This window comes from Lithobates pipiens, unplaced genomic scaffold (genome assembly GCF_037356315.1).
Source record: "Lithobates pipiens isolate NorthernLeopardFrog02 unplaced genomic scaffold, aLitPip1_a1.2 Scaffold_10, whole genome shotgun sequence".
Lineage (NCBI taxonomy): Eukaryota > Metazoa > Chordata > Amphibia > Anura > Ranidae > Lithobates > Lithobates pipiens.
This window is the reverse complement of record NW_027507686.1, coordinates 185,083,149-185,107,308: the sequence shown is the minus strand read 5'-3', so window position 1 is coordinate 185,107,308 and position 24,160 is coordinate 185,083,149. Positions and strand designations below refer to the sequence as shown.

At 47.6% G+C, this 24,160-nt stretch overlaps 1 protein-coding gene across 1 annotated transcript in view; it reads left to right on the top strand.

Moving 5' to 3' along the window:
• Positions 1 to 11,743: 11,743 nt before the first annotated feature.
• CD81 (CD81 molecule) overlaps positions 11,744 to 24,160 on the top strand; it is a 98,820-nt gene continuing 86,403 nt past the window's right edge. The window contains exon 1 of the mRNA XM_077460693.1: positions 11,744 to 11,906. Coding sequence (XP_077316819.1) covers positions 11,841 to 11,906 — 66 coding nt within the window. The 5' untranslated portion in view covers positions 11,744 to 11,840. The remainder of the gene's footprint in view (positions 11,907 to 24,160) is intronic.

The following is a 24,160-nucleotide window of genomic DNA, read 5'->3' as shown; positions in this document are numbered from 1 at the left end:
AGTGCCCATCCATGCCCATCTGTGCCGCCTATCCATGCTTATTCATGCTGCCTATCTATGCCAATCCGTGCCAGCTATCAAGGCCAATTTATACCACCTATCAGTGTCCATCCGTGTTGCCCATCAGTGCCACCTATCAGTGCCCATCAGTGCCGCCTATCAGTGCCACATATCAGTGCCCATCAATGCCACCTCATCAGTGCAATTTCATTGGTGCCACCTCATCAGTGCCCATCAGTGCCGCCTTATCAGTGCCCATCAGTGCAGCCCCATCAGTACCCATCAGTGAAGGAGAAAATTTACTTATTTACAAAGTTTTGAAACTGAAACAAAAAAAACATTTTTTTCCCAAATTTTCAGTCTTTTTTTATTTGTTTAGCAAAAAATAAAAACTGTAGATGTGATCAAATACCACCAAAAAAAGCTCTATTTGTTGGGAAAAAAATGATTAAATTAAAGATTTAAATTTAATTTGGGGTACAGTGTAGCATGACCGCGCAATTGTCTGGTTACACTTCAAAGGGAATTATAAATGTTGGAACACTAATTGCCTGTGTTGTTCCTATATTGTGGGTGGCAATATAGTGAGTTCCATTGCTAATGGTAAAATTCACAGGATTCATTCATTTTTTAATTGTATCACTCGATATGTTGTGTATGCTATAACCTGTAAGATTTGCCAGGTGCAGTATGTCGGTAGGATGACCAGATGCTTGAGAAATCATTTAAATGATCATCTTTATGATATTGCAAAGTGGCATCTTACCAGTGGCAGACATTTTTTTTGGGGGGGGGGTGACAGTGCTTCCTCCTGGTGATGGGTGGCAGCTTCCCCTGCATCTCCTCCGCCTTGGCATCACAGAGTTTTGCGCTGTGCATCTCCTCCCTCCTCCTCCTAGGCCAAAAGGATCGCTTCTCCTTTTGGCAAATCAGGGGACAGGTCTCAGGACCCTCTTCCTGATTGGTCGAGAGGAGAATCAGGAAGACAATAGCAAATATTAATTTGCTATTTTCACACAACTGGGTGGGCTCACTTTGCCCCAAACCCACCTTTTTTTGAAGCCCACTAGAGCTAGAGCCTATTAGAGCCTCTGGCTCTAATTACATGCTTAAAAAAAAAGCACTGGAATCCATTACGTCTGGTGCCCCGCATGTAGATTAGGAGGTCAGACGCATGCATTACGGGCTACCACTGCATCTTACCAATGTCGCCAGACATGTCTATGATCGCCTCTCTGGTGACATCTCTGCTGTATTTATTCAGGTCATTGAAAAGATGTTAGTACAGTGATCTCCCCACTGAGCTATTGTGTTCTGACAAGGGGACTGCCACCCCCGCCAGAACACACCAGTCAGCACTCACAGCCATTGGCTACCAGCACTGATCGGATGCAGATCGGCTGCTGGTTTTCCAGCATGCTCGTTTTACAGAAGCTAGTCATAAAATCTGTGTCTATCAAACAAGGACTTGTACACATGGACAGAATGTCAGCCAGTTTCTATGATACCGGCTGATTTTGGACGATATTCGGCCCATGGGCTTTAGGCTAGTCCCAATTGGATCTTTATTTTTGTTCAGCCAGTGGGCTGAATGAAAAAAAATGAACAGAAGTGAGGTGGATTGCGAAATCCTCTCTGTTTACAGCGGAGACACTTTTGCTGTCAGAATACACTAATCAGTGCTGCAGTTGCTGATCAAATGAAAATTTTCCAACATTCCCATTCGATGGAAGTGAATTGTTAAATCGACTTCTGTTGAGCGGGAATGGACATAGAAGGATTGAAATTCGGCCAGTCCCTACTGGATCGGGTGAATTTCGATCCATCTATGGCCAGCTTAAACCACAATGGCCGTGCCTCCAAGCACAATATATGTACTGGATGTATAAAATACCGTTCCATATCCTTTTCAGGAAGACCACCCCCTACTGTGCCCTGGACTAATCAAATATTTCTGCTGGAATTACTACCGTTTCCTTGATATTTCCTGTCTCTCTCTATTTATACTCAGTCTCAGGTCATGGTTATGACATCTGCATTAAATACTTTCCTCTGTTTCTCTTGAACATCTCCCAGTCCAGTTCCTCCCTGCTGTGCAGCAACCAAGATTCAGCTGGTATCCACACATAGGGACCAATTCTTCTTAGCTTATACAGTATATGCTTAGCACTCTTTTTAAATATGCATTTGAGCTGCAGATCTCCTGGGAGGGTGCATTGTAAGACAAGCATACTTATTGTATAATAAATAATGTTGCTGGCCAGTTGTTATCCTCAGCAGCACTGTGCTGTACATGATGTGAACAGAATGCTGAAAGGGCTGCCATGTATACAGCACAGGATCCACTATTTTCGAAATAACTTACCAAGACATTTGGAGGCTGAGCTGCTGTTTCCTTTGCATACCAGACACATTAGATGACATTAGGATGCAGAAATGCATCTGGCATCTGTGAAATAAAAACACAGGTTGGCCGTGCCGCTAAATTCTCTCCTAGGTGGAGGAGATCTCCATGAGACAGCAGAAATAATGATACGGCATTGTGAGACACAAACATGCTGCAACCCACAAGTGTATTGTCTTTTAATAGGGTTAGAACCTCTGCCAAATTTTTACTGCTCAAAACAAATACAGTTAGGTCCATATATATTTGGACACAGGCACACTTTTCATACTTTTAGCTCCGTAGGCCACCAGTAGGGATGAGCTTCGTGTTCGAGTCGAACATACGTTCGACTCGAACATCGGCTGTTCGCCCGTTCGGCGAATTCCGAACGTTATGGGCCGTTCGCGCCAAATTCGTGTGGGGCTCATGGCCCACAATGCGCTGCGATGGCACAGTGCATTGCTGGCTCATGATTGGCCAAGCATGCACTGTGACCCCGCATGCTTGGCCAATCACAGCGCCGGCAGCGAGGAGAGCCATGACTGGCCACAGGCAGGATGCCTGTGGCCAATCATAGCTCAGGCTGTGTAGTACACGCCCCACACTATATAAGGCTGCCAGCGCGGCGGCCTTTTGTAGTGTGTTGGCGTCTGTAGCAGTTAGTGGGTGTTCTGTGTACCTTCAACACAGTATACACCGATCGTTATCGGCCGATTTTTCGTTCTTGCTCTTCTGTAGTGGTTGTTGTCTGCGTGCCCTGACCGCAGTATACACCGCTATATTCACCTATATATCTAGCGATATATCTATCTTTTATAATAGAGCTTGCAGTCAGTGTTAGGAGATTGTGCGTGCTGTCTGCGTGCTCTGAACGCAGTATACTCCGCTATATCCACCTATATAGCTAACTATCTTGCTTGTTTTAAATAGAGCTTTCAGTCAGTGTTAGGAGATTGTGCGTGCTGTCTGCGTGCTCTGAACGCAGTATACTCCGCTATATCCACCTATATAGCTAAATATCTTGCTCGTTTTAAATAGAGCTTTCAGTCAGTGTTAGGAGATTGTGTGTGCTGTCTGCGTGCTCTGAACGCAGTATACACCGCTATATCGACCTATATACCTAAATATCTTGTTCGTTTTAAATAGAGCTTTCAGTCAGTGTTAGGAGATTGTGCGTGCTGTCTGCGTGCTCTGAAAAAGACAGACGGCAAAACAAATTATACAGGGGTGATAACCCTTCCCTATGTTTTCCAAAAAGCTTAAAAATAGTTTTTTTGACTGGAGCTACACTTTAAAAATGTACCAGTTGAAAATTACAAACAGATTCAACTTAACACAACAAACCTACACAGTCCCTGTCTTGTTTGCACCGCCTGTATACTGCTGTTCTGAGTATATAGGGCCTGGGGGCCACACACATTTTCTTTTTTTAATATGGGTACGGGGTTTCCCTTAATATGCGTACAAGACCCAAAGGGGCTGGTAATGGGCAGGGAGGGCTACCCATGCCATTTTTCTCAATTATTTTCAACCATATTGCAGGAACCAGATATAACATTAAAACCGCAAGCAGTTTTAAATGACGTTATTTCCATTAAATGTAATTTTGTGCAGGGACTGTTCTAAACACGGGAAACACGTGGCACTTCACAGGCATACTACAGACACCCCCCAGGCACGATATTTAAAGGGATATTTCACTTTTTTTTCACTTTAATCGTCATTAAAATCAGTGCTCCCGCCAAAATGGCCGTTTTTAAAAGTTTTTTTTTGCATTGACCCATGTCCCCTGGGGCAGGAGCCAGGTCCCCAAACCCTTTTTAGGACAGTATCTTGCATATTAGCCGTTAAAATTAGCACTTTTAATTTCGAACGTTCGAGTCCCATAGACTTCAATGGGGTTCTAACGTTCATACGAATTTGGGGTCCGTTCGAAAGTTCTGGTGCAAAACCGAACCGGGGGGTGTGCGGCTCATCCCTAGCCACCAGAATAAAATTAAAATTAAACAATTCAAATGAATTTAAAGTGCAGACTTTCAGCTTTAATTCAGTGAGTTGAATATAAAGTACACATTTTAGGAACTGCGACAATCCCCCTATTTTCAGGGGCTCAAATGTAATTGGACAAATGAATATAATCATAAATTAAATGTTCATTTTTTTTATATTTTGTTGAGAATCCTTTACTGGAAAATACTACCTAAAGTCTGGAACTCGTGGACATTACCAAAGACTGTGTTTCCTCCTTTTTGATGCTTTGCCAGGCTCTAACTGCAGCTGTCTTCAGTTGTTCTTTGTTTGTGGGTCTTTCTGTCGTTAGTTTTGCCTTCAGCAAGTGAAATGCATGCTAAATTGGGGTGAGATCAGGTGATTGACTCGGCCATTGCTCAATATTCCACTTCTTTTCCTTCAAAAGCTCCTGGGTTGCTTTTGCAGTGTGTTTTGGATCATTGTTCATCTGTACTGTGAAGCGCCATGGAATCAACTATGCTGCATTTGGCTGAATCTGGGCTGACAGTATATGCAGAATTCATCTGGCTGCTTCTGTCTTCTGTCACATCAATAAACACCAATGACCCAGTGCCACTGGAAGCCATGCATGCCCATGCCATCGCATTCCCTCCATCATGTCTTACAGATAACGTTGTGTGCTTTGGATTGTGAGCTGTTCCAAGCCTTCTCCACACTTTTTTTCTTCCCGTCATTCTGGTACAGAATAATCTTCGTTTCATCAATCCAATGAATGAATCCTTTCCCAGAACTGGTCTGGCGTTTTTAGTTTTTTGGGCAAAGTCTAATCTGGCTTTTCTATTCTTCAGGCTTATGAATGATTTGCACCTTGTGGTGAACCCTCTGTATGTGCTTTCTGGAAATCTTCTCTTCGTCCTTCACTTGTCTCGATGTTGTGAATGGGTTTTTCTTTACCATAGAGAGGATCCTGCGATCATCCACCACCAGGGAAGGACTTATGCCCCGTACACACGAGCGGACTTTTCGACATCCAAACTCCGACGGACTGAGTCCGGCGGACTATCCGATCGTGTGTGGGCTGCAACGGACTTTAGCAAAGCTAAAGTCTGACGGACTTTAGAAATGAAGCATGCTTTAAATTTTCCCGACGGAACTCCGCCGGACCCGGTCCCCTTTGAAAAATCCGCTCGTGTGTGTGCTACTCCGACGGACTAAAACCGACGCTAGGGCAGCTATTGGCTACTGTCTATGAACTTCCTACGTCGAATCCAGTCGTACGTCATCACGTTCGACTCCGTCGGAGTTTGGTGTGATGGTGTGTGGTCAAGTCCGTTCGGTCGAAAAGTCCGCCAGAACTCCGTCGGAACTCCAGCGGAACTCCGGCGGAACTCCTTTGGAGGTCTGTCAGACTTAATTCCTCTCGTGTGTACGGGGCATTAGGGTGGTGGGGGCCCCTGGGCTTGAGTCACTTTCGAGCCCTACCTTCTATACATTACTGTATTTATCGGCATATAACAGGCGCCGGTGTATAACATGCATCCCTAATTTAGGAGGGAATTTTAAGGAAAAAACTTTTAGGAGGGAAGTCTAAGGAAAAAAAACTTACATTTAAATGCCCATCAATGCAGCCTTATCAGTGTCCATCAGCAGCCTTGTCCAGTGTCATTTGCAGCCTTGTCAGTGTAGCCTGGTCATTTGCAGCCTTGCCCCAGTGTCATTTGCAGCCTTGTCATTGCAGTCTTGAAGCTTAAAAATGGCACCACTGAGATACAGAGTCCTGTGTATCTCAGGTCCTCTTGGCGGTTCTCAGGTCCTCTCGCAGTCCTGAGAGGAGCCGAGAGTAGCTGAGTGTACTCAGCTCGGCTCACAGTCATGCCCAGTCCTTGTGTTATGTCCATCATAGGGTGGGACTGGGCGTGACTGTGAGTGGAGCCGAGCCGAGTACACTCGGCTATGTATCTCAGCGGGGCCCCCTATTGGACGGGGCCCATGGGCTTGAGCCCAGTCAAGCCCAATGGTAAGTCCTGCCCTGTCCACCACTGTTGTCTTCCGTGGACATCTAGGCCTTTTTATGCTGCTGAGCTCACCAGTGCATTCTTCTTTCATTAGAATGTACCAAACAGTTGATTTGGCTATTCCTAATGTTGTTGCTATCTCTTTGATGGTTTTGCTTAGTTTTTGAAGCCTTACAATGTGGCCTGTTTCAATTGCATGGACAGCTCATTTGAATGCATGATGTAGGTTCACAGTAATAGATAACACATTCAAATAACAAACTTAGAATCAGCTTTTGATTCAATTGTCTAATTACTTTTGGTACCTTGAAAAAACAGGGGGTGGCTATTCTTAAAAGCTGTAATTCCTAAAACCTTCTTCCGATTTGTATGTACATACCCTCAAATTAAACCTGAGACTGTGCACTTTTAGTTCATATCCATTATATAATTATAGCTTAAATATGTTTTATTAAATACCTGAAAAATCTAAAATTGTGCCTGTGTCCAAATATATATGGACCTAACTGTATATACAGTATCTCACAAAAGTTAGTACACCCCTCACATTTTATGTAAATATTTTATTATATCTTTTCATGTGACAACACTGAAGAAATTACACTTTGCTACAATGTAAAGTAGTGAGTGTACAGCTTGTATATCAGTGTAAATTTGCTGTCCCCTCAAAATAACCCAACACACAGCCATTAATGTCTAAACTGCTGGCAATAAAAGTGAAAATGTCCAAATTGGGCCCAAAGTGTCAATATTTTGTGTGGCCACCATTATTTTCCAGCACTGTCTTAACCCTCTTGGGCATGGAGTTCACCAGAGCATCACAGATTGCCACTGGAGTCCTCTTCCACTCCTCCATGACAACATCACAGAGCTGGTGGATCTTAGATACCTTGCGCTCCTCCACCTTCCATTTGAGGATGCCCCACAGATGCTCAATAGGGTTTAGGTCAGGAGACATACTTGGCCAGTCCATTACCTTTGCCCAGTAGTGTATTTAGATTTTGTGCTGCCCTGGGCCTGACTAAACTCGCGCACCCCCTAATTAAAATATGACACACCCTTTCTTGTCAAGGCCACACCCCTTCTTTTTTAAGACCCGCCCTGTCCTTTTCATGGGAGGAAGACAGAGGGACGCTGTGGGAAGAGGACAGAGGGATGCCGCAGTAGGAGGACAGAGGGATGCCATGGGAAAAGAACAGAGAGGGACACCACAGAAGGAGCACAGAGAGGGACGCTGCGGGAGGAGGACAGAGAGGGATCCCGCGGGAGGAGGACAGAGAGGGACGCCGCGGGAGGAGGACAGAGAGGGATGCCGCGGGAGGAGGACAGAGAGGGAAGTCGTGGGAAGAGGACAGAGAGGGAAGTCGTGGAAAGAGGACAGAGAGAGATGCCATGGGAGGAGGACAGAGAGGGACACCATGGGAGGAGGTCAGAGAGGGACGCTGCGGAAGTAGGACAGAGAGGGACGCTGCGGAAGTAGGACAGAGAGGGATGCCTCGGAAGGAGGACAAAAAGGGACGCTGCAGAAGGAGTACAGAGAGGGACGATGCGGAAGGAGGACAAAGAGGGATGTTATGGCGGCCAATAAGGCCTAGAGAATAGCAGGTTAGGCATGGCTCAGTCGGTAGGAAGAGTAATGGATAATAGCCAACAGGTCCTCTATCAAGACCCAGTGAAACGGCAGCAGTGATCCCTCTGGCTGGACGTTCGCTCACTCTGGGTTGCCCAGGCTGACTCTAGTCAGTAGTGTAGCATGTCTGTACTCTGGCAGTGGCTCTGTCTTTCTCCCCCTTTGGTGGTGTGGGTACAGCATGGCTCCCTCTCTGGTGGTACGGGTACAGCGTGACTCCCTCTCTGGTGGTACAGGTACAGTGTGGCTCCCTCTCTGGTGGTACAGGTACAGTGTGGCTCCCTCTCTGGTGGTACAGGTACAGTGTGGCTCCCTCTCTGGTGGTGCGGGTACAGTGTGGCTCCCTCTCTGGTGGTGCGGGTACAGCGTGGCTCCCTCTCTGGTGGTGCGGGTAAAGCGTCGCTCTCTCTTCGGTAGTGTGGGTACAGCTAGGCTCTCTCTCTGGTGGTTTGGGTGCAGAGTGTCTCTCTCTCTCTGGTTGTGCGAGTACAGCGAGGCTCTCTCTCTGGTGGTGTGGGTACATCATGGCTCTCTCTCTCTGGTGCGAGCGCAGCATGGCTCTCTCTCTGGTGGTGCGAGTACAGCGTGGCTCTCTCTCTGGTGGTGCGGGTACAGTGTGGCTCCCTCTCTGTTGGCGCGGGTACAGCGTGGCGCTCTCACTGGCCTCCCCCAGCACAGTCCTCTCTTTTTCTGTTCTCCTGCAGTCCTCTGCTGTTTTCCGGGTTCCAGGTTCTCCCCCCCCCCCCCCCTCCAGTGCATGCATGCTGGAGGACTGTAGCCCGCTGTGTGTGGATACACCGGGTCCCCCCTCATCCTCAGAGCGATGCCATTCAGATGTACTCCCCTGATGGTGACACAGCATGTGGGAGCTTTTTTTTCATGCGGAGGGGGGGCTTTTTTGCCAGTCCCCCCACAAAGTACTGCCCTGGGCATGGGCCTTGTCAGCTTAGGCCAAAATACAGCACTGCCTTTACCCTCAGCTTCTCTAGCAAGACAGTGATCGTCTTGGAGGTGTGCATGGGGTCGTTATGATGTTGGAAAACAGTCCTGCGGCCCAGTCTCTGCAGAGAGGGGCTCATACTCTGCTTCAGTACGTAACAGTACATGTTGGCATTCATGGATCCCTCAATGAACTGTAGCTCCTCAGTCCAGGCAGCACTCATGCAGCCCCAGACCATGACACTCCCACCACCATGCTTGACTGTAGGCAAGACACACTTGTCTTTGTACTCCTCACCTTGTTGTCGCCACACACGCTTGACACCATCTGAACCAGATAAGTTTATCTTGGTCTCATCAGACCAAAGGACAATGGTTCCATTAATCCATGTCCTTAGTCTGCTTGTCTTCACCAAACTGTTTGCAGGCCTTTGTTGTGCATCATCTTTAGAGAGGCTTCGTCCTGGGACGACAGCAATGCAGACCAATTTGATGCAGTGTGCGGCGTATGGTCTGAGCACTGAAAGGCTGACCCCCCACCCCTTCAGTCTCTGCAGCAATGCTGGCAGAACTTATATGTCTATTTCCCAAAGACAACCTCTGGATATGACGCTGAGCACGTGCATTCAACTGCTTTGGTCAAGCATGGCAAGGCCTGTTCTGAGTGGAACCTATGCTGTTAAATCCATGTATGGTCTCGGCCATCATGCTGCAGCTCAGTTTCAGGGTCTTGGCAATCTTCTTATAGCCTAGACCAGTGATGGCAAACCTTGGCACCCCAGACGTTTTGGAACTACATTTCCCATGATGCTCCACTACACTGCAGAGGGCATGAACATCAGGGGAAATGTAGTTCGAAAAAACTTAGGAGGAATTGAGTTGGGAGAGGGGATATGAGGGAACTTGTGCTGGGAGGAGGGATATGGGGGGGATATGTACTAGGAAGGGAATTTTTAGGGGTAGAGGATTTGGGGTGATTTTTTTGTGCCAAGGGGGATTTGAGCAAAGATTTGTGCTGAGAGGGGGGGGGTTAGAGCAGGGTGTGGATTTGTACTGGGAGGAGGGGAAATGTATGCTTAGGGGGTAAGCATGCAGTGTTTTTGTAGGGGGGGGGGGGTTTGAAGACACATAATGCTCATATATCTTGGGGGAGGGGGGGCGCAGTATGGCACATTTGACCTTGTACTGGCAATAGGTTGGGCTGGGTGTTTTTGGCCCCAAAGACTTGAATGGGAATGCCAGAAAATGTGCGAATGAAGCGTTTTGGCGAATTCTTCAGGCATTTACCAGCCTGTAAAAACTGTCACTGTGCACTGTTCCCTCTGCCCCCCTCCTTTTCTCTATAGAGGGGACTTAGTGTGAAGCCATGACACTGTGTACTGGTGCCTCTGCCCCCCCCCCTTATTTTCTATAGAGGGAACTTAGTGTGGAGACATGACGCTGTACTGGTCCCTCTGCCCCCCCTTATTCTCTATAGAGGGGACTTAGTGTGGAGCCATGGCACTGTTTACTGCTCCCTCTGCTCCCCTCCTGTTGTCTATAGAGGGGACTTAGTGTGGAGACATAACACTGTGTACTGGTCCCTCTGCCCCCCCCATTCTCTATAGAGGGGACTTAGTGTGGAGACATGACACTGTGTACTGGTCCCTCTGCCCCCCCCTCCCCCATTCTCTATAGAGGGGACTTAGTGTGGAGACATAACACTGTGTACCGGTCCCTCTGTCCCCCCCCCCCCCCTCCCTTATTCTCTATAGAGGGGACTTAGTGTGGAGACATGACACTGTGTACTGGTCCCTCTGCTCCCCCCCCCTTATTCTCTATAGAGGGGACTTAGTGTGGAGACATGACACTGTGTACTGGTCCCTCTGCCCCCCCCCCCTTATTCTCTATAGAGGGGACTTAGTGTGGAGACATGACACTGCGTACTGGTCCCTCTGTCCCCCCCCCCCTTATTCTCTATAGAGGGGACTTAGTGTGGAGACATAACACTGTGTACTGGTCCCTCTGTCCCCCCCCCCCTTATTCTCTATAGAGGGGACTTAGTGTGGAGACATAACACTGTGTACTGGTCCCTCTGTCCCCCCCCCCCTTATTCTCTATAGAGGGGACTTAGTGTGGAGACATAACACTGTGTACTGGTCCCTCTGCCCCCCCTCCCCCTATAGAGGGGACTTAGTGTGGGGACATGACACTGTGTACTGGTCCCTCTGCTCCCCCCCCCCATTCTCTATAGAGGGGACTTAGTGTGGAGACATAACACTGTGTACTGGACCCTCTGCCCCCCCCCTTATTCTATATAGAGGGGACTTAGTGTGGAAACATGACACTGTGTCCCTCTGCCCCCCCCCCTTATTCTCTATAGAGGGGACTTAGTGTGGAGACATGACACTGTGTCCCTCTGCTCCCCCCCCTCCCCCCCCCCCATTCTCTATAGAGGGGACTTAGTGTGGAGACATGACACTGTGTCCCTCTGCTCCCCCCCTCCCCCCCCCCCATTCTCTATAGAGGGGACTTAGTGTGGAGACATGACACTGTGTACTGGACCCTCTGCCCCCCACCCCTTATTCTATATAGAGGGGACTTAGTGTGAAGACATGACACTGTGTCCCTCTACGCCCCTCCATGCACCCCTCTGGGAAGTTTTGGACCCCCTTCTCCTCCTCCCCTCCCCCAGTGTTGTAGACCTCCTCACATGCAGGATACCTCCCCCCTCACACATGACACACTCTGCCCCCCTCATCATTGGAGGGACCCCCGTCCCCATTCAGCCCAGCGGACGAGGAGTAGAGGGCGGGTCTGTGGGCGGGGCCCGGCCTGTGTTCTTCCCCTCCTCCTCCTCCTCTCCTCTCACTCGTCTCTCCTCCGATCTGCAGAATAATAACGGAGCTCAGCCGCCGCCATGGGGGTGGAAGGATGCACCAAATGTATCAAATACATGCTCTTCATCTTCAACTTCATCTTCTGGGTGAGTCCGGGGACATCACAGGGGGGATGGGGGACACGGGATGAGGGTCCCTCCATGGTGTGATCTATGTTCTATGATGTACACAGAGGAGGAAGATGCGGCGTCCGATCATCATGTATCAGTGCGATCATCCCACACATCACACAATGTCTACAGAGGAGAACAACAACAACATGAGCGGGGGCCGCACGTGGGGGACACCCGGGATGTGTGTGGTCAGATTGGGGCTGTGCTTCGAGATGGGGAAGTGAATGGTCAGATCTGGGCTGTTCTGTGCTGTCTGATTGGGCTGTGTGTGGGCAGATTGAGGCTGTGATGTTAGATCGATTCAGTGTGTGGAGAGATCTGGCAGTGTGTGGACAGATCTAGGCTGCGGGGCGAGATTGGGGGCTGTGTGTGGACATTTTGGGGCTCTGTGTTTTCAGATCTGTGCTTTCAGATCGGGGGCTGTGCGCGGTCAGATGGGGGGCTGTGCGCGGTCAGATGGGGGGCTGTGCGCGGTCAGATCCGGGGCTGTGCGCGGTCAGATCCGGGGCTGTGCGCGGTCAGATCCAGGGCTGTGCGCGGTCAGATCGGGGGCTGTGCGCGGTCAGATCCGGGGCTGTGTGTGGTCATTTTGGGGCTCTGTGTTTTCAGATCTGTGCTTTCAGATCGGGGGCTGTGCGCGGTCAGAGCGGGGGCTGTGCGCGGTCAGATCGGGGGCTGTGCGCGGTCAGATCGGGGGCTGTGCGCGGTCAGATCGGGGGCTGTGCGCGGCCAGATCGGGGCTGTGCGTGGTCAAATCGGTGCTGTGCGTGGTCAAATCGGTGCTGTGCGTGGTCAAATCGAGGCTGTGCGTGGTCAGATCGGGGCTGTGCGTGGGCAGGTCGGGGTTGTGCGTGGTCGGATCGGGGCTGTGCGCGGTCGGATCGGGGCTGTGCGCGGTCGGATCGGGGCTGTGCGCGGTCGGATCGGGGCTGTGCGCGGTCGGATCGGGGCTGTGCGTGGTCAGATCGGGGCTGTGCGTGGTCAGATCGGGGGCTGTGCGTGGTCAGATCGGGGGCTGTGCGTGGTCAGATCGGGGGCTGTGCGTGGTCAGATCGGGGGCTGTGCGTGGTCAGATCGGGGGCTGTGCGTGGTCAGATCGGGGGCTGTGCGTGGTCAGATCGGGGGCTGTGCGTGGTCAGATCGGGGGCTGTGCGTGGTCAGATCGGGGGCTGTGCGTGGTCAGATCGGGGGCTGTGCGTGGTCAGATCGGGGGCTGTGCGTGGTCAGATCGGGGGCTGTGCGTGGTCAGATCGGGGCTGTGCGTGGTCAGATCGGGGCTGTGAGTTGGCAGATTGGGGCTGCACTGGCACATCAGGGTTGTATGTTTGTGTTGCTCGAGTTGTGTGATGACCAACCAACAAGTATTGGCACACTCACCATGGTCAGCATTGATGCTCAGTCATGGTGATCAGTCTCTGAAGACTAAGCCCCAGTCCATTGGTTCTGGTCTTCTGGGGATAGATGTTGGGATCACTCGCTAGACTGTATGGGGCTCATTCCCCCATCTGAATGATACAATTAATGTGATCAAGGGCAACACAACACTGATTTAAAACACATTTTTAGACCAATTTTATATATTTATTTATAGGATTTTTATGGTGCTAAACAATACAGATCCTTTAAAAGGTTTTCAAAATTTTTATTAAGTATTGGATTGAATTCACATTAAAAAGTACAATTTACATCAAAAATACAGTAGGAATCCCGATGTCTCTTTCTTTTATAAAGGCCACACTGTTGTTTTCCTCAACATGTTTTGCCAACAAGGGCTTCATCAGGAGAAGTTTTGCCAAATTAGCATAATTTCAAAAACATCTAATTTTGTGTCCTCACAATCCTATGGTGGTGTTTGAATCCCCACAGGAGAGGCAATAAGACCTCAGTATCTGCTGTATTAAGAGGGCACCAGGTTCAGCTCTGCACATAGAACCCAACATACAGCTTGCCTGGTTTACAGGAACAAACATTGATATGGAGGCTGGTATGCTGGTTCCTCCTTTGGATCAGTCTGCTGATACTTCAGGTTTTTGATTTCACCAGAAGTGACGTTAACTGGCTCCGTGCAACATGTTGCGTCACGAGACACATGACTTCCTGACTTGATTAGACTATTGGGACTTTTTTTACATTTATCACATTGTTTTGATTTGTGACACTTTCATTTTTGATGAGTGTTAAACAAAACTAGTTGAATGAATCAATTAATGGGACCAAGGGCAGCGCAACACTGATTTAAATACATATTGCTTTTTTTTTTTTTTTTATGTGGGAACACATTTAAGTGGAAGCAGCAGCTCTATTATTAATCTGTTCATTTATATGGTCTATTCTCACCTTTTAGTTGTTTGCTTTGTTGTGTTTCATTTTTTATTCACTTCAGTTGTTAGATTGGGGCATATGACCTAGGCAGTGTATGAGTGTTTTTTGTTTTGTCCATTGTTTATTGCTGTCTGTGTCCTAGCTGAGGAACTTCGCCCTTCTGTTGGTCCTGTGACCATTGTCACCGAGACAGAAAGAGGAAATCCAGATACTTTGGACTAGTTTACACTAATGTTGCTCTATGAAGAGGGTCCATGTTCAGATTGCTCCTCAGAGAGCATTTGACAGGCGATGTGGAGGCATTGTATCGCCTCCTTGACGCTTGTTTTAACCCTGTAAATGCCACACTACCCCCCTGCAACTACGTGCATTGCGCACAGATGGGGCCACTTGAAGCACCACCTGATTCGCTTGAATGGGTTACGTTTGGTGGGCAGTGATGCCAAAAGCATCAGAAGTATAATTCCTACCTCAGCCACAAAGCACCCACAGCGGGAGTACACTCCAGCCACTGCCTTTCTAGCTAAGGAAGGGGAGGCGTTAAGTGGCGGTTAAAACATGGCAGAACCACATGGTTTTACCACACTTTATGTGTCATCAAAGCAAGCAATATTTCCCAATGGGACATCGACTTCTCTCACAACTTTCAAAGATGGGAATTCTATTCTTTGTTGTGTCTCCAGGACAGGAAATGGAAGGAAACCTTCCCAGTGGGACAAACAGCAAACAATTCCTTTATAGGGGTTTAACCTTTCCCTAATCATTCTGAAAGTTAGAATTAGAACGCTTGTGATCCAGTAAACAAACAGGCCTTCCTCTAATACGGTGACAACGCTAAGTGCCTGGCACTGATATAACTGCAGCCCTGTCACCCTGGTCATTAATGTAGTCGCAAGGATTGTGGCATTGCATTATCACACACCTTGGGAAGGAGGGTTACCTGTGTTGTCACAGGGCTCAGTAGTGACCTACTGTCCGGGAGAGGAACCACAGTGCCCCGGGGGAACAAAAGTGACTCGAAACACCCAGAAGTCTGTCAGATGTGATGGTTCTTTGGGCGGCTTTGCTCTTTGACACAGAACAGATAGTGAGGAGAATTTCCTCCTGATGGGGACATGATAGACATTTTCTATTAGGGTTATGAATGGTTCTCAGTCCTGTCAGGATTTTATTGCTGCCTGTGTCCTCATGATGGGAGTATTTTAAATCCCTCTCGCAGTCTATCCAAAACCTTTGGATTATTTTATGAATGCATAACAATATTGAAGTGCTAGTTCACCTTATTAAAAACACTGTGCTGCTATGAATAGGCCAGAGGCCTGCCCAAAAAACGACAACATTCCCCCATCCTGCCCTGTTGCTAAGACGTTGCTATGACACTTCAAGGTGTGATGCTTTCCTCTGCCATCAAGAGCTCAGGATCGCTTGGATTCAAGCTCTGTGCACCACAGCACTGAGCTCAAAGCTATAGTGTTGGAAGAGACAGCACATGCGCAGGGTTTTGAATCATAGAGAGAGCGCGCTCTTGTAATGGCGGAAGCAAGCATCAATGGCTGGAGAGTTGACTGAAGTGTCACCAACATCCTAGCTACAGATAAGGACAGGGGAATGAACGCCAGCTATGTAAATTTTGCAGGCAGGCTTTTGGAGGGGTAAAAATGGCCTACATCAGGGGTCTCAAACTAGTGGCCCTCCAGCTGTTGCGGAACTACAAGTCCCATCATGCCGCTGCCTGAGGGAGTCATACTTGTACCTGTCAGTTTTGCAACAGCTGGAGGGCCGCCAGTTTGAGACTCCTGGCCTACGTCAATACCAGGTATATCATTCAATATTGTTTATAGTTTTTATCCAGTGGCACCCCTTTTCTGCAAAGGTAACCAAACCCTTTAATTGGTATTGTCTTTATATCTGCTTAGTGTTCAGACTAGAAGCAGGAAGGGTGGGCCCTAACGCCTACACACCACACATACTATATGTATCCATGGGAGTCTGAGGCTTCTGTGCTGAGAATGCCCTCACTGCACACTCCTTGGCCAGTGATCGAGTACTCCCATTCTCCATTTATGATCTGGAGCCGGTTATACAGTGATTACGTTATCAGGAAGTCTGTCCCACCTCCTGGTGTTAAGACTACCATGATGGGACGGGAAGGGGTTAAAAGATATAATTTTTCAGTTTGATAAGTCACCATTGTCCGAAGTCCTTCACTATAGAACATTGCTTCCCAATCTGGGGTCTGTGTCAGGATATTTAGCCTTGGTACACAGCTATGCAGGTGCGCACACACCAGGAGTAGGGCAGCCCATTTATTTCAATGGGCTGTCCTACCTGCAAGAAAAGCAAGAAAGAAGACCTTTCTATAGGATCAGGCCCCACAGAACTGCATGGTGCTGTGGCATCATATGGGTTCATGGGCGCTAAAGCATGCCTGGTTGCTAATGTGTAGGGCTGCTATTAAGTTTTCATGCACACTAGAAAGCTAAAAACTGCTTTAGAAATGCTGGACAAAAAATGCTAATGTTTTTGCTGGTGTTTAGCAGTGTTTAGCCTAGTGTGAAAGCTACGTTTAGGAGTGGGGCCACCGGCATTCTTAAAAACCACTAAATAGCTGGTTGTTAAAGAGGAAGTAAACCCTGATGGATTTACTTCCTCTTTGTCTCCTTGCAAAGGTAAAGCATAATGGGCTACTATGCATTGCACAGTAGCCCATTATGTGTCACTTACCTGACACAGGAGCCAGCGATGTCACCGCTGTCCCCTGTAGCATGAAGCGTCCATCTTCTTCTGGGTATCGCTGCTCCGGTGCTGTGAGTGGCCGGAGCAGCGGTGACATCACTCCCGCGCATGCGCACAGGAGCCGCCACTAACAGCATATCGCCGTTAGCAGCGGCATGCTCAGTGCGCCTGCGTGCCGCTGTCTATGGCACATGCACCGTAGACAGTGGTGCCTGTCTTTTTGCAAATATCTCCTAAACCGCATAGGTTTAAGAGATATTTCATGGACCTACAGGAAAGCCTTAATCTAGGCTTACCTGTAGGTCAAAGTGGTCTGTAAGGGTTTACAACGACTTTAAAGAGCAGGCCAGGAAGCCAGCTGCCACATCCTTAACAACGCATAAGTCATCAACTGTCAGCGGGGATACAGAAATTTCAAAGAAATGGTGTGAGGATTTTCTCCTCCCAAATCCATACAAGACCATTAGGACCCAAAGCACCCATGGTTAAAGTGGAAGTAAACTCCCCTATCATTTTCAGCCAAGAAAGTTGCCATCTTTGCCTCTGTTTAATCTTCAACTGCTATGGTGCTGCACATGTGATTCGTTATGACACCAGCCATTTAAATCCATGGGTTTACTTCCACTTTAAGGGCATGTGGCATGATATGGTTCTGAAACAGGGGGTGCTCATCCTCCCCATTTCCTGGCCTACCATACTGCATGCTAAAATAAGGGTCTGGTATGGATTTATGGAGGGAGCCCACAACTTTTTTTTTTTGGTGTGGGGTTTGCCTTAAACCCATTAAAACCCATACCAGACCCAAAGGTTTTGTATTGCCGGCTGAATGTTTTACATTCAGCTGTCAGTGGGGAACTTCGCTCACAGCTGACGACTCCTCCGTTGTTAAGGATGTGGCGGCCCGCTCTCCAGCCCACTCCTTAACAACCAGCTAATCACTGGACACCGGCGTTTAGTAGAGTTTAGGAACTGTCTGTGTTTTTTTCTGCCAAAACACTCCTGCTCCAGAACGCGCTGGTTCTCAGGGACTGGCTGTGATTCGATTTTTCTATTGACAAGCTGGTTACTGAAGTCAGTCCATCAATCGACTTCAGCAACTTCAAAGCCACCAGCAGTTATCATTGTGCTAAGCACTGTGGTAGGGATTCCTACATCAACCAGTGTTGATGGGCGAATAAAGCGATTTTTCTTTCCTGCAACTGGTGGTTGCAGCAAAAAAAAAAAATCACATCATCTATGGCTGGCTAGAGGAAGTAAAGGCAAAAATAAAAAAAAACACACCCTGTAAGGCAAAGGCATAATGAGCTAGTATGCATAGCATACTAGCTCATTATGAATAACTTACCTGAGAACAAAGCCCCCGAAACGGTTCTCCGTCTTCCTCTTCGCCGCTGCCATGTATCCCGGAGCGACTTCCGGGTCTTGCTGCTCCGGCGCTGTGATTCACCGGAGCCGCGGTGACGTCACTCCCACACATGCGCACAGGAGCCAACACTCATGGCATATCGCCGCGATCTGCGGCCTGCCCAGTGCGCCTGCGGGCTGTCTACGGGTAACTATCTCCTAAACCGTATAGGTTTAGGAGATATTTCTTGGACCTACAGGTAAGCCTTAATCTAGGCTTACCTGTAGGTCAAAGTTGGTTGTAAGGGTTTACAACCACTTTAAGCAGTGCAGGCCTCAAGGAGGGCTCATTGGTTATTAGGATGCATGCGGTCAAATGTGTTTCAGGCGGTGTCAGTATGATGTTGACTGATTTGGGGGGGGGGGGGGGGGTACAATGTTTGGAGATGGGCTGCCAAGGGGTTTCCAAATGAAGTAAGGTTGAGAAATACTCTTCCAGATGAAGTGCTGGGAACGTTTTGGTAGACAAGACTACTCGGGGGAGTCTTTCACCTCACATAATACAGACAGCTGTTCTTACACAAGTGAGAGCGGCAGTATGACATCATGGAATGGCATTGCTGTGGAATGTATGGTGTTTGGAGGGATACACAGAACAGGGACACCTGTTTTCATCTGGAAGAGGCAAGTCCAGTAGATGAAGTCCTGCTGATATGTGCTCATTCATTCATTTCTTGGCAAACAGAAAGGCATCCTGGATTTTGTAGTCCCTCGACCATTTTACTTATATCATCCTGATTTTTATATTTATAAAACAATCGGTTGATGGATTGTGAATCTAGGAAATCCTTTGAAATGAATTTCTGCTGAATAAATGTGCTCTGCAGAGTTGTCCACTGTGCTTGCAGTTCCTGAATCCAGACAATGAAAGATTTATAAAGAGTGTAGTTTGGATACCGTAAAGAGTCACAGTCTGCCAGTAAATATACACTTGGCCAGGTTCATCCTGATTGTGAATTGATTTACTAACCTGTGTTTAATAAATGTGATCTAAGAGACGTCCTATTATAAAGATTAGCTGAGTTCTTTACTAAGATAAAAAAATGGAGACACTGATGAATAAAGGCATCACGAAATGATCAGCCAGTATGGCCGTCTATGCTGGGGATCAGAGATTGGCCTTTTCTAACGGCAATAGACGTTCCATGCTTTCTCAACAGGAAATTTCTTGAGATTTCAGTTAGAGCTGCACGATTCTGGCTAAAATGAGAATCGCAATTTTTTTTTTCTTAGAAGATAGATCACGATTCTCACGGCGTAACATCATCTTTCACATTAAACAAAATAATTGGGCTAACTTTACTGTTTCGTTTTTGTTTTTTATTCATTGAAGTGTATTTTCCCAAAAAATTGCATTTGAAAGACCACTGTGCAAATGATTATATATATATATATATATATATATATATATATATATATATATATATATATATATATATATATATATATATAAATATTTATATTGTTTGGGGGTTCCAAGTAATTTTCTAGAAAAAAAATCTGATTTTAGCTGTAAGAAACAAATGTCAGAAAAAGGTTTAGACTTGGTTAAAGCGAAGGCTCACACAAAAATTGAACCTCCGCTTTTCAGAACCCTCCCCCTCTCTGGTGTCACATTTGGCACCTTTCACGGGGGAGGGGATGCAGATACCTGTCTAAGACAGGTATTTGCAGCCACTTCCGGGCATAGACTCCCACGGGAGTCTACACCTCCTCCCGCTCCCCGCGCTGTCTGCTGGGACACACACGGGTCCCAGGAGATAGCGGGGACAGTTAGGACACGCAGCGCGACTCGCACATGCGCAGTAGGGATGCCTCACAGAGGATGGCGGCGGCAGCTGCCGAGAGCCGAGCGATTGATCGGCTTCGGCTGCCGACATCGCTGGACCCTGGGACAGGTAAGTGTCCATTTATTAAAAGTCAGCAGCTGGAGTATTTGTAGCTGCTGGCTTTTAATACTCTTTTTTTTTTTTTTTTTTAGGTGGACCTCCTCTTTAAACTTCCTGCATATTCACACAGAAGTTTTATTCCTTTGATCTAATGCCGTGTACACACGATTGGAATTCTCGTCGGAAAAAGCTCTGATGGAATTCTGCTCAAGCTGTCCTGCCTATACACTGTCACACCAAATTCCGATAGTTTAGAACGTGGTGACGTACAACACGTACGGCGGGACTAGAAAAAGAAAGTTCAATAGCCAGTAGCCAATACCTTCCGTCTCGTAGTTGAATCTGAGCATGTGTGATTTTTGGCGTGTCGGAATTGCATACACACAATCAAAATTTCCGATAGAAAGTTTTTCCGTCGGGAAAATTGAGAACATGCTATCAATTTTTGGCTGGCGGAAATTCGGACAGCTAAATTCCGATGGAGCATACACACGGTCGCATTTTCCGATGAAAAGCTCTCATCTGTCTTTTTCTGGTCGGAATTCCGATCGTGTGTATGCGGCATAAGATAGAAGAGTTATGCCGGCCATACACGGTTCGAATTTCAAAAGAATTTTCTTTCGTAAATCGTATCTAAGAATTTTCGTACGAATTTCACACCATGCAGCAACAGCTGATTTTTGTGTGGAAATCAAATTTGAGCAATCTCAATTTCTAATAAATGATGCGAGAATCGTGCGAGAAATGTAATAAGAAAAGAAAATTTACGGAGAGAAAAGAAGATTTCCAGCCATGAAAATTCTTTTCTGTAGCAACATGAGGTGAAATTGAAGACTTGGTCGGCCGAATTTAGAAAATCAATGATGGCATCATCAGATCACAAAAAAAAATACTTTCTGTGTATGTATGTATCGACCATGTATGGCCTGCATAACAATGTTGTTAAAAACTTGGCAGACTGCCCGGTTTGGTAGACTGCCAGAGTGAGCAGAGAACTCTCTATACTCGTTACATGACAGAATCGGGAAACTCTGCAATACAGATCATCAGGGGGGGGGGGGGGGTTATTGAGATTGCGATCTTTTTAACAATTAATTCAGCAGCTCATAGCCATTCAAAGCCATAGTCAAGGTTAACGAGGGGTTATGGTCAAAGCTTAATTGAACAAGCTTAGGTTCACGCTGAACTCGCACGATTTCAAACCCGCCATTTCAGTCTGACTTCAGGGGTGATTTGACAGACATCTGTGCGGGTTCATGTACAGATGTCTATTGAAATTGCCCCTGAAGTCGCAAAAATAGTGCAAAAACTACTTTTGGGTGCCGCAAAGTCAGCTTCAAACCGATTTGAGGGGTGTAGTTGCCGGCAATAAACTCTGGTTTGGCATGCGATGTGACATGATAAATCACATGTCAAATCGGCCCGGTGTAAATGAGGGCTTAGAAGCTGATTGGCTACTATACACAGCTGCACCAGATTCCGTTTTAGTAAATCCCCCCCCCCCCCGGTGTGTCTCTAATGATCCCTTAAGCCTCATACACACGGTTTGATTGTTGGAAGGGGATTATCTGTTGACAGACTGTTGTCCTAAATTCTTACCGTCAGTACACTCCTTTAGATAATTGTTTTCCAATTTTCGGCCAACAAATGTTGGATGACAGGCTAGTAAATTTTCGGCGGACAACAGCTACATGTCTGATTTTCATGTGGTCAGTACACAAATCCGTCTCACAAAAGTCGAAAGTACAAACACGCATGCTTGGAATCAATGCTCACCAAACACGAAATTAACAGAAGGGGCCCAAAGGTCAAGAGCTGAAATTCCTCGTAGTACGTCACTACGTTCTTGTTTGTGGCACGACAATTGTGTAACGTTGGCATGCAAGACAAGATCCTGGCACACGCCCTTTTGACAAAAATCAGACACTCAGTTGGCCAACAATCGTACCGTGTGTACGAGGCTTAAGGCTGCTTTCACACTACTCCGTTGCAAAAGCGCAATGAAAACACATGTACATTTTTTGTCGCGTTTTTGTGAGTTTTGTGGTTGCCTGACATCAGCTTGCACCTATGAAAAAAGGACATATTACAAAAAAAAAAAACGCACCAAACATGCACCAAAAAATGCGGGATGCGGCACTTTAAAAAAATGCAAACTGACCTGCAACTGACTGGTGTGAAGAGTTCAATAGGATGTAATGGTCATGCATTTTACTTTTCCTAAGATCCCTTTCATACTGGGGCGCTTTTCAGGCACTACAGCGCTAAAAATTGCGCCTGCAAAGCGCCCTGAAAGAGCCGCTCTTGTCTCTTCAGTGTGAAAGCCCGAGGGCTTTCACACTGGAGCGGTGTGCTTGCAGGACTGTAAAAAAAAGTCCTGCTAGCAGCATCTTTGGAGCGATGTGTATACTACTCCTCCACCGCTCCTGCCCATTGAAATCAATGGGGCAGTGCAGCTATACCGCCAGGCAAAGGGCTGCTGCAGCAGCGTTTTGCGGGTGGTTTTAACTAGTGCCCGAATACCTCCACAAATACGACGGGAAAGCACTGCTAAAAATAGCGGCACTTTACCGCCAATGGACCCACCGCCCCAGTGTGAAAGGCGAAAATGGAAGAAAAACTGATCAGTGTAAGCCTAGGCTCACACTGGTGCGTACGGAACGCCACATGTGATTCACACAAGAATGAATACATTTTGTATGGCTCAAATCGTATGGCATCTGCACAAAATGGTGCAGGACCCTTTTTTTTTGCCCCACACCTGAATTGCATCTCATAGGTGTTCACACTCATGCAATGCGATTCTGGCAATCGCACAGCGTTTTGTGATCTGTTTCAGGATGTTGTCAATCTAACATTGACACCGCAGCAGATTGCATGGTCGCTGTGCAATGGCTTTGCAGTGCAATGCTGGGAAACGCAGCAAATCTTGTGCGTTTCTCGCATCGCTTCAGTGTGAACCAGGGCTGAAAGGGCCCTAAATGCCCTCACCCCGGCCCAGTCCAGTTATGCATACTTATAGAGTGATTTTTCATCAAAAGTTTATTTGGTGGCCAGATCATGCATGCTTGTCTTGCCTTCAATGTATATTTGTAGATACATTTAGTAGGAGGCGTGCTGAGTTTGTACTCCTACCACCCCCACTCACTGGCAAAAAAAAAAGAAAAGTGACAGTTTTGAGTGCAGAATCAAAGCTTCTAACTTCCTTCTTCCGGAATAAACTTTTTTTTTCTTTTTTATAAAATACCGTATATACTCGAGTATAGGCCGACCCGAATATAAGCCGAGGCCCCCAATTTACCCCCAAAAAACTGGCAAACTTATTGACTCGTGTATAAGCCGAGGGTGAGACATGCCTGTCCATCCCTGTGTGTGTGTCCGTCCATCCCTGTGTGTCCGTCCATCCCTGTGTGTCCGTCCATCCCTGTGTGTCCGTCCATCCATCCCTGTGTGTGTGTGTGTCCATCCATCCATCCATCCCTGTGTGTGTGTGTGTCCATCCATCCATCCATCCCTGTGTGTGTGTGTGTCCATCCATCCATCCCTGTGTGTGTGTGTGTCCATCCATCCATCCATCCCTGTGTGTGTGTGTCTCCATCCATCCATCCATCCCTGTGTGTGTCTCCATCCATCCATCCCTGTGTGTGTGTGTCCGTGTGTGTGTGTGTGGTGTGTGTGTGTGTGTGTGTGTGTGTCCAGCCTACCTGTGTCCCGAGCCTTTGTCCCGAGCCTCCGTCCCGTGCCTTGCCTCCTTGCCTCCGTCCCGTGCCGTGCCTTGCCTCCGTCCCGTGTCGTGCCTTGCCTCCGTCCCGTGCCGTGCCGTGCCGTGCCTTGCCTCCGTCCCGTGCCTTGCCAGGATCGCCGCTCTTCGTCGGC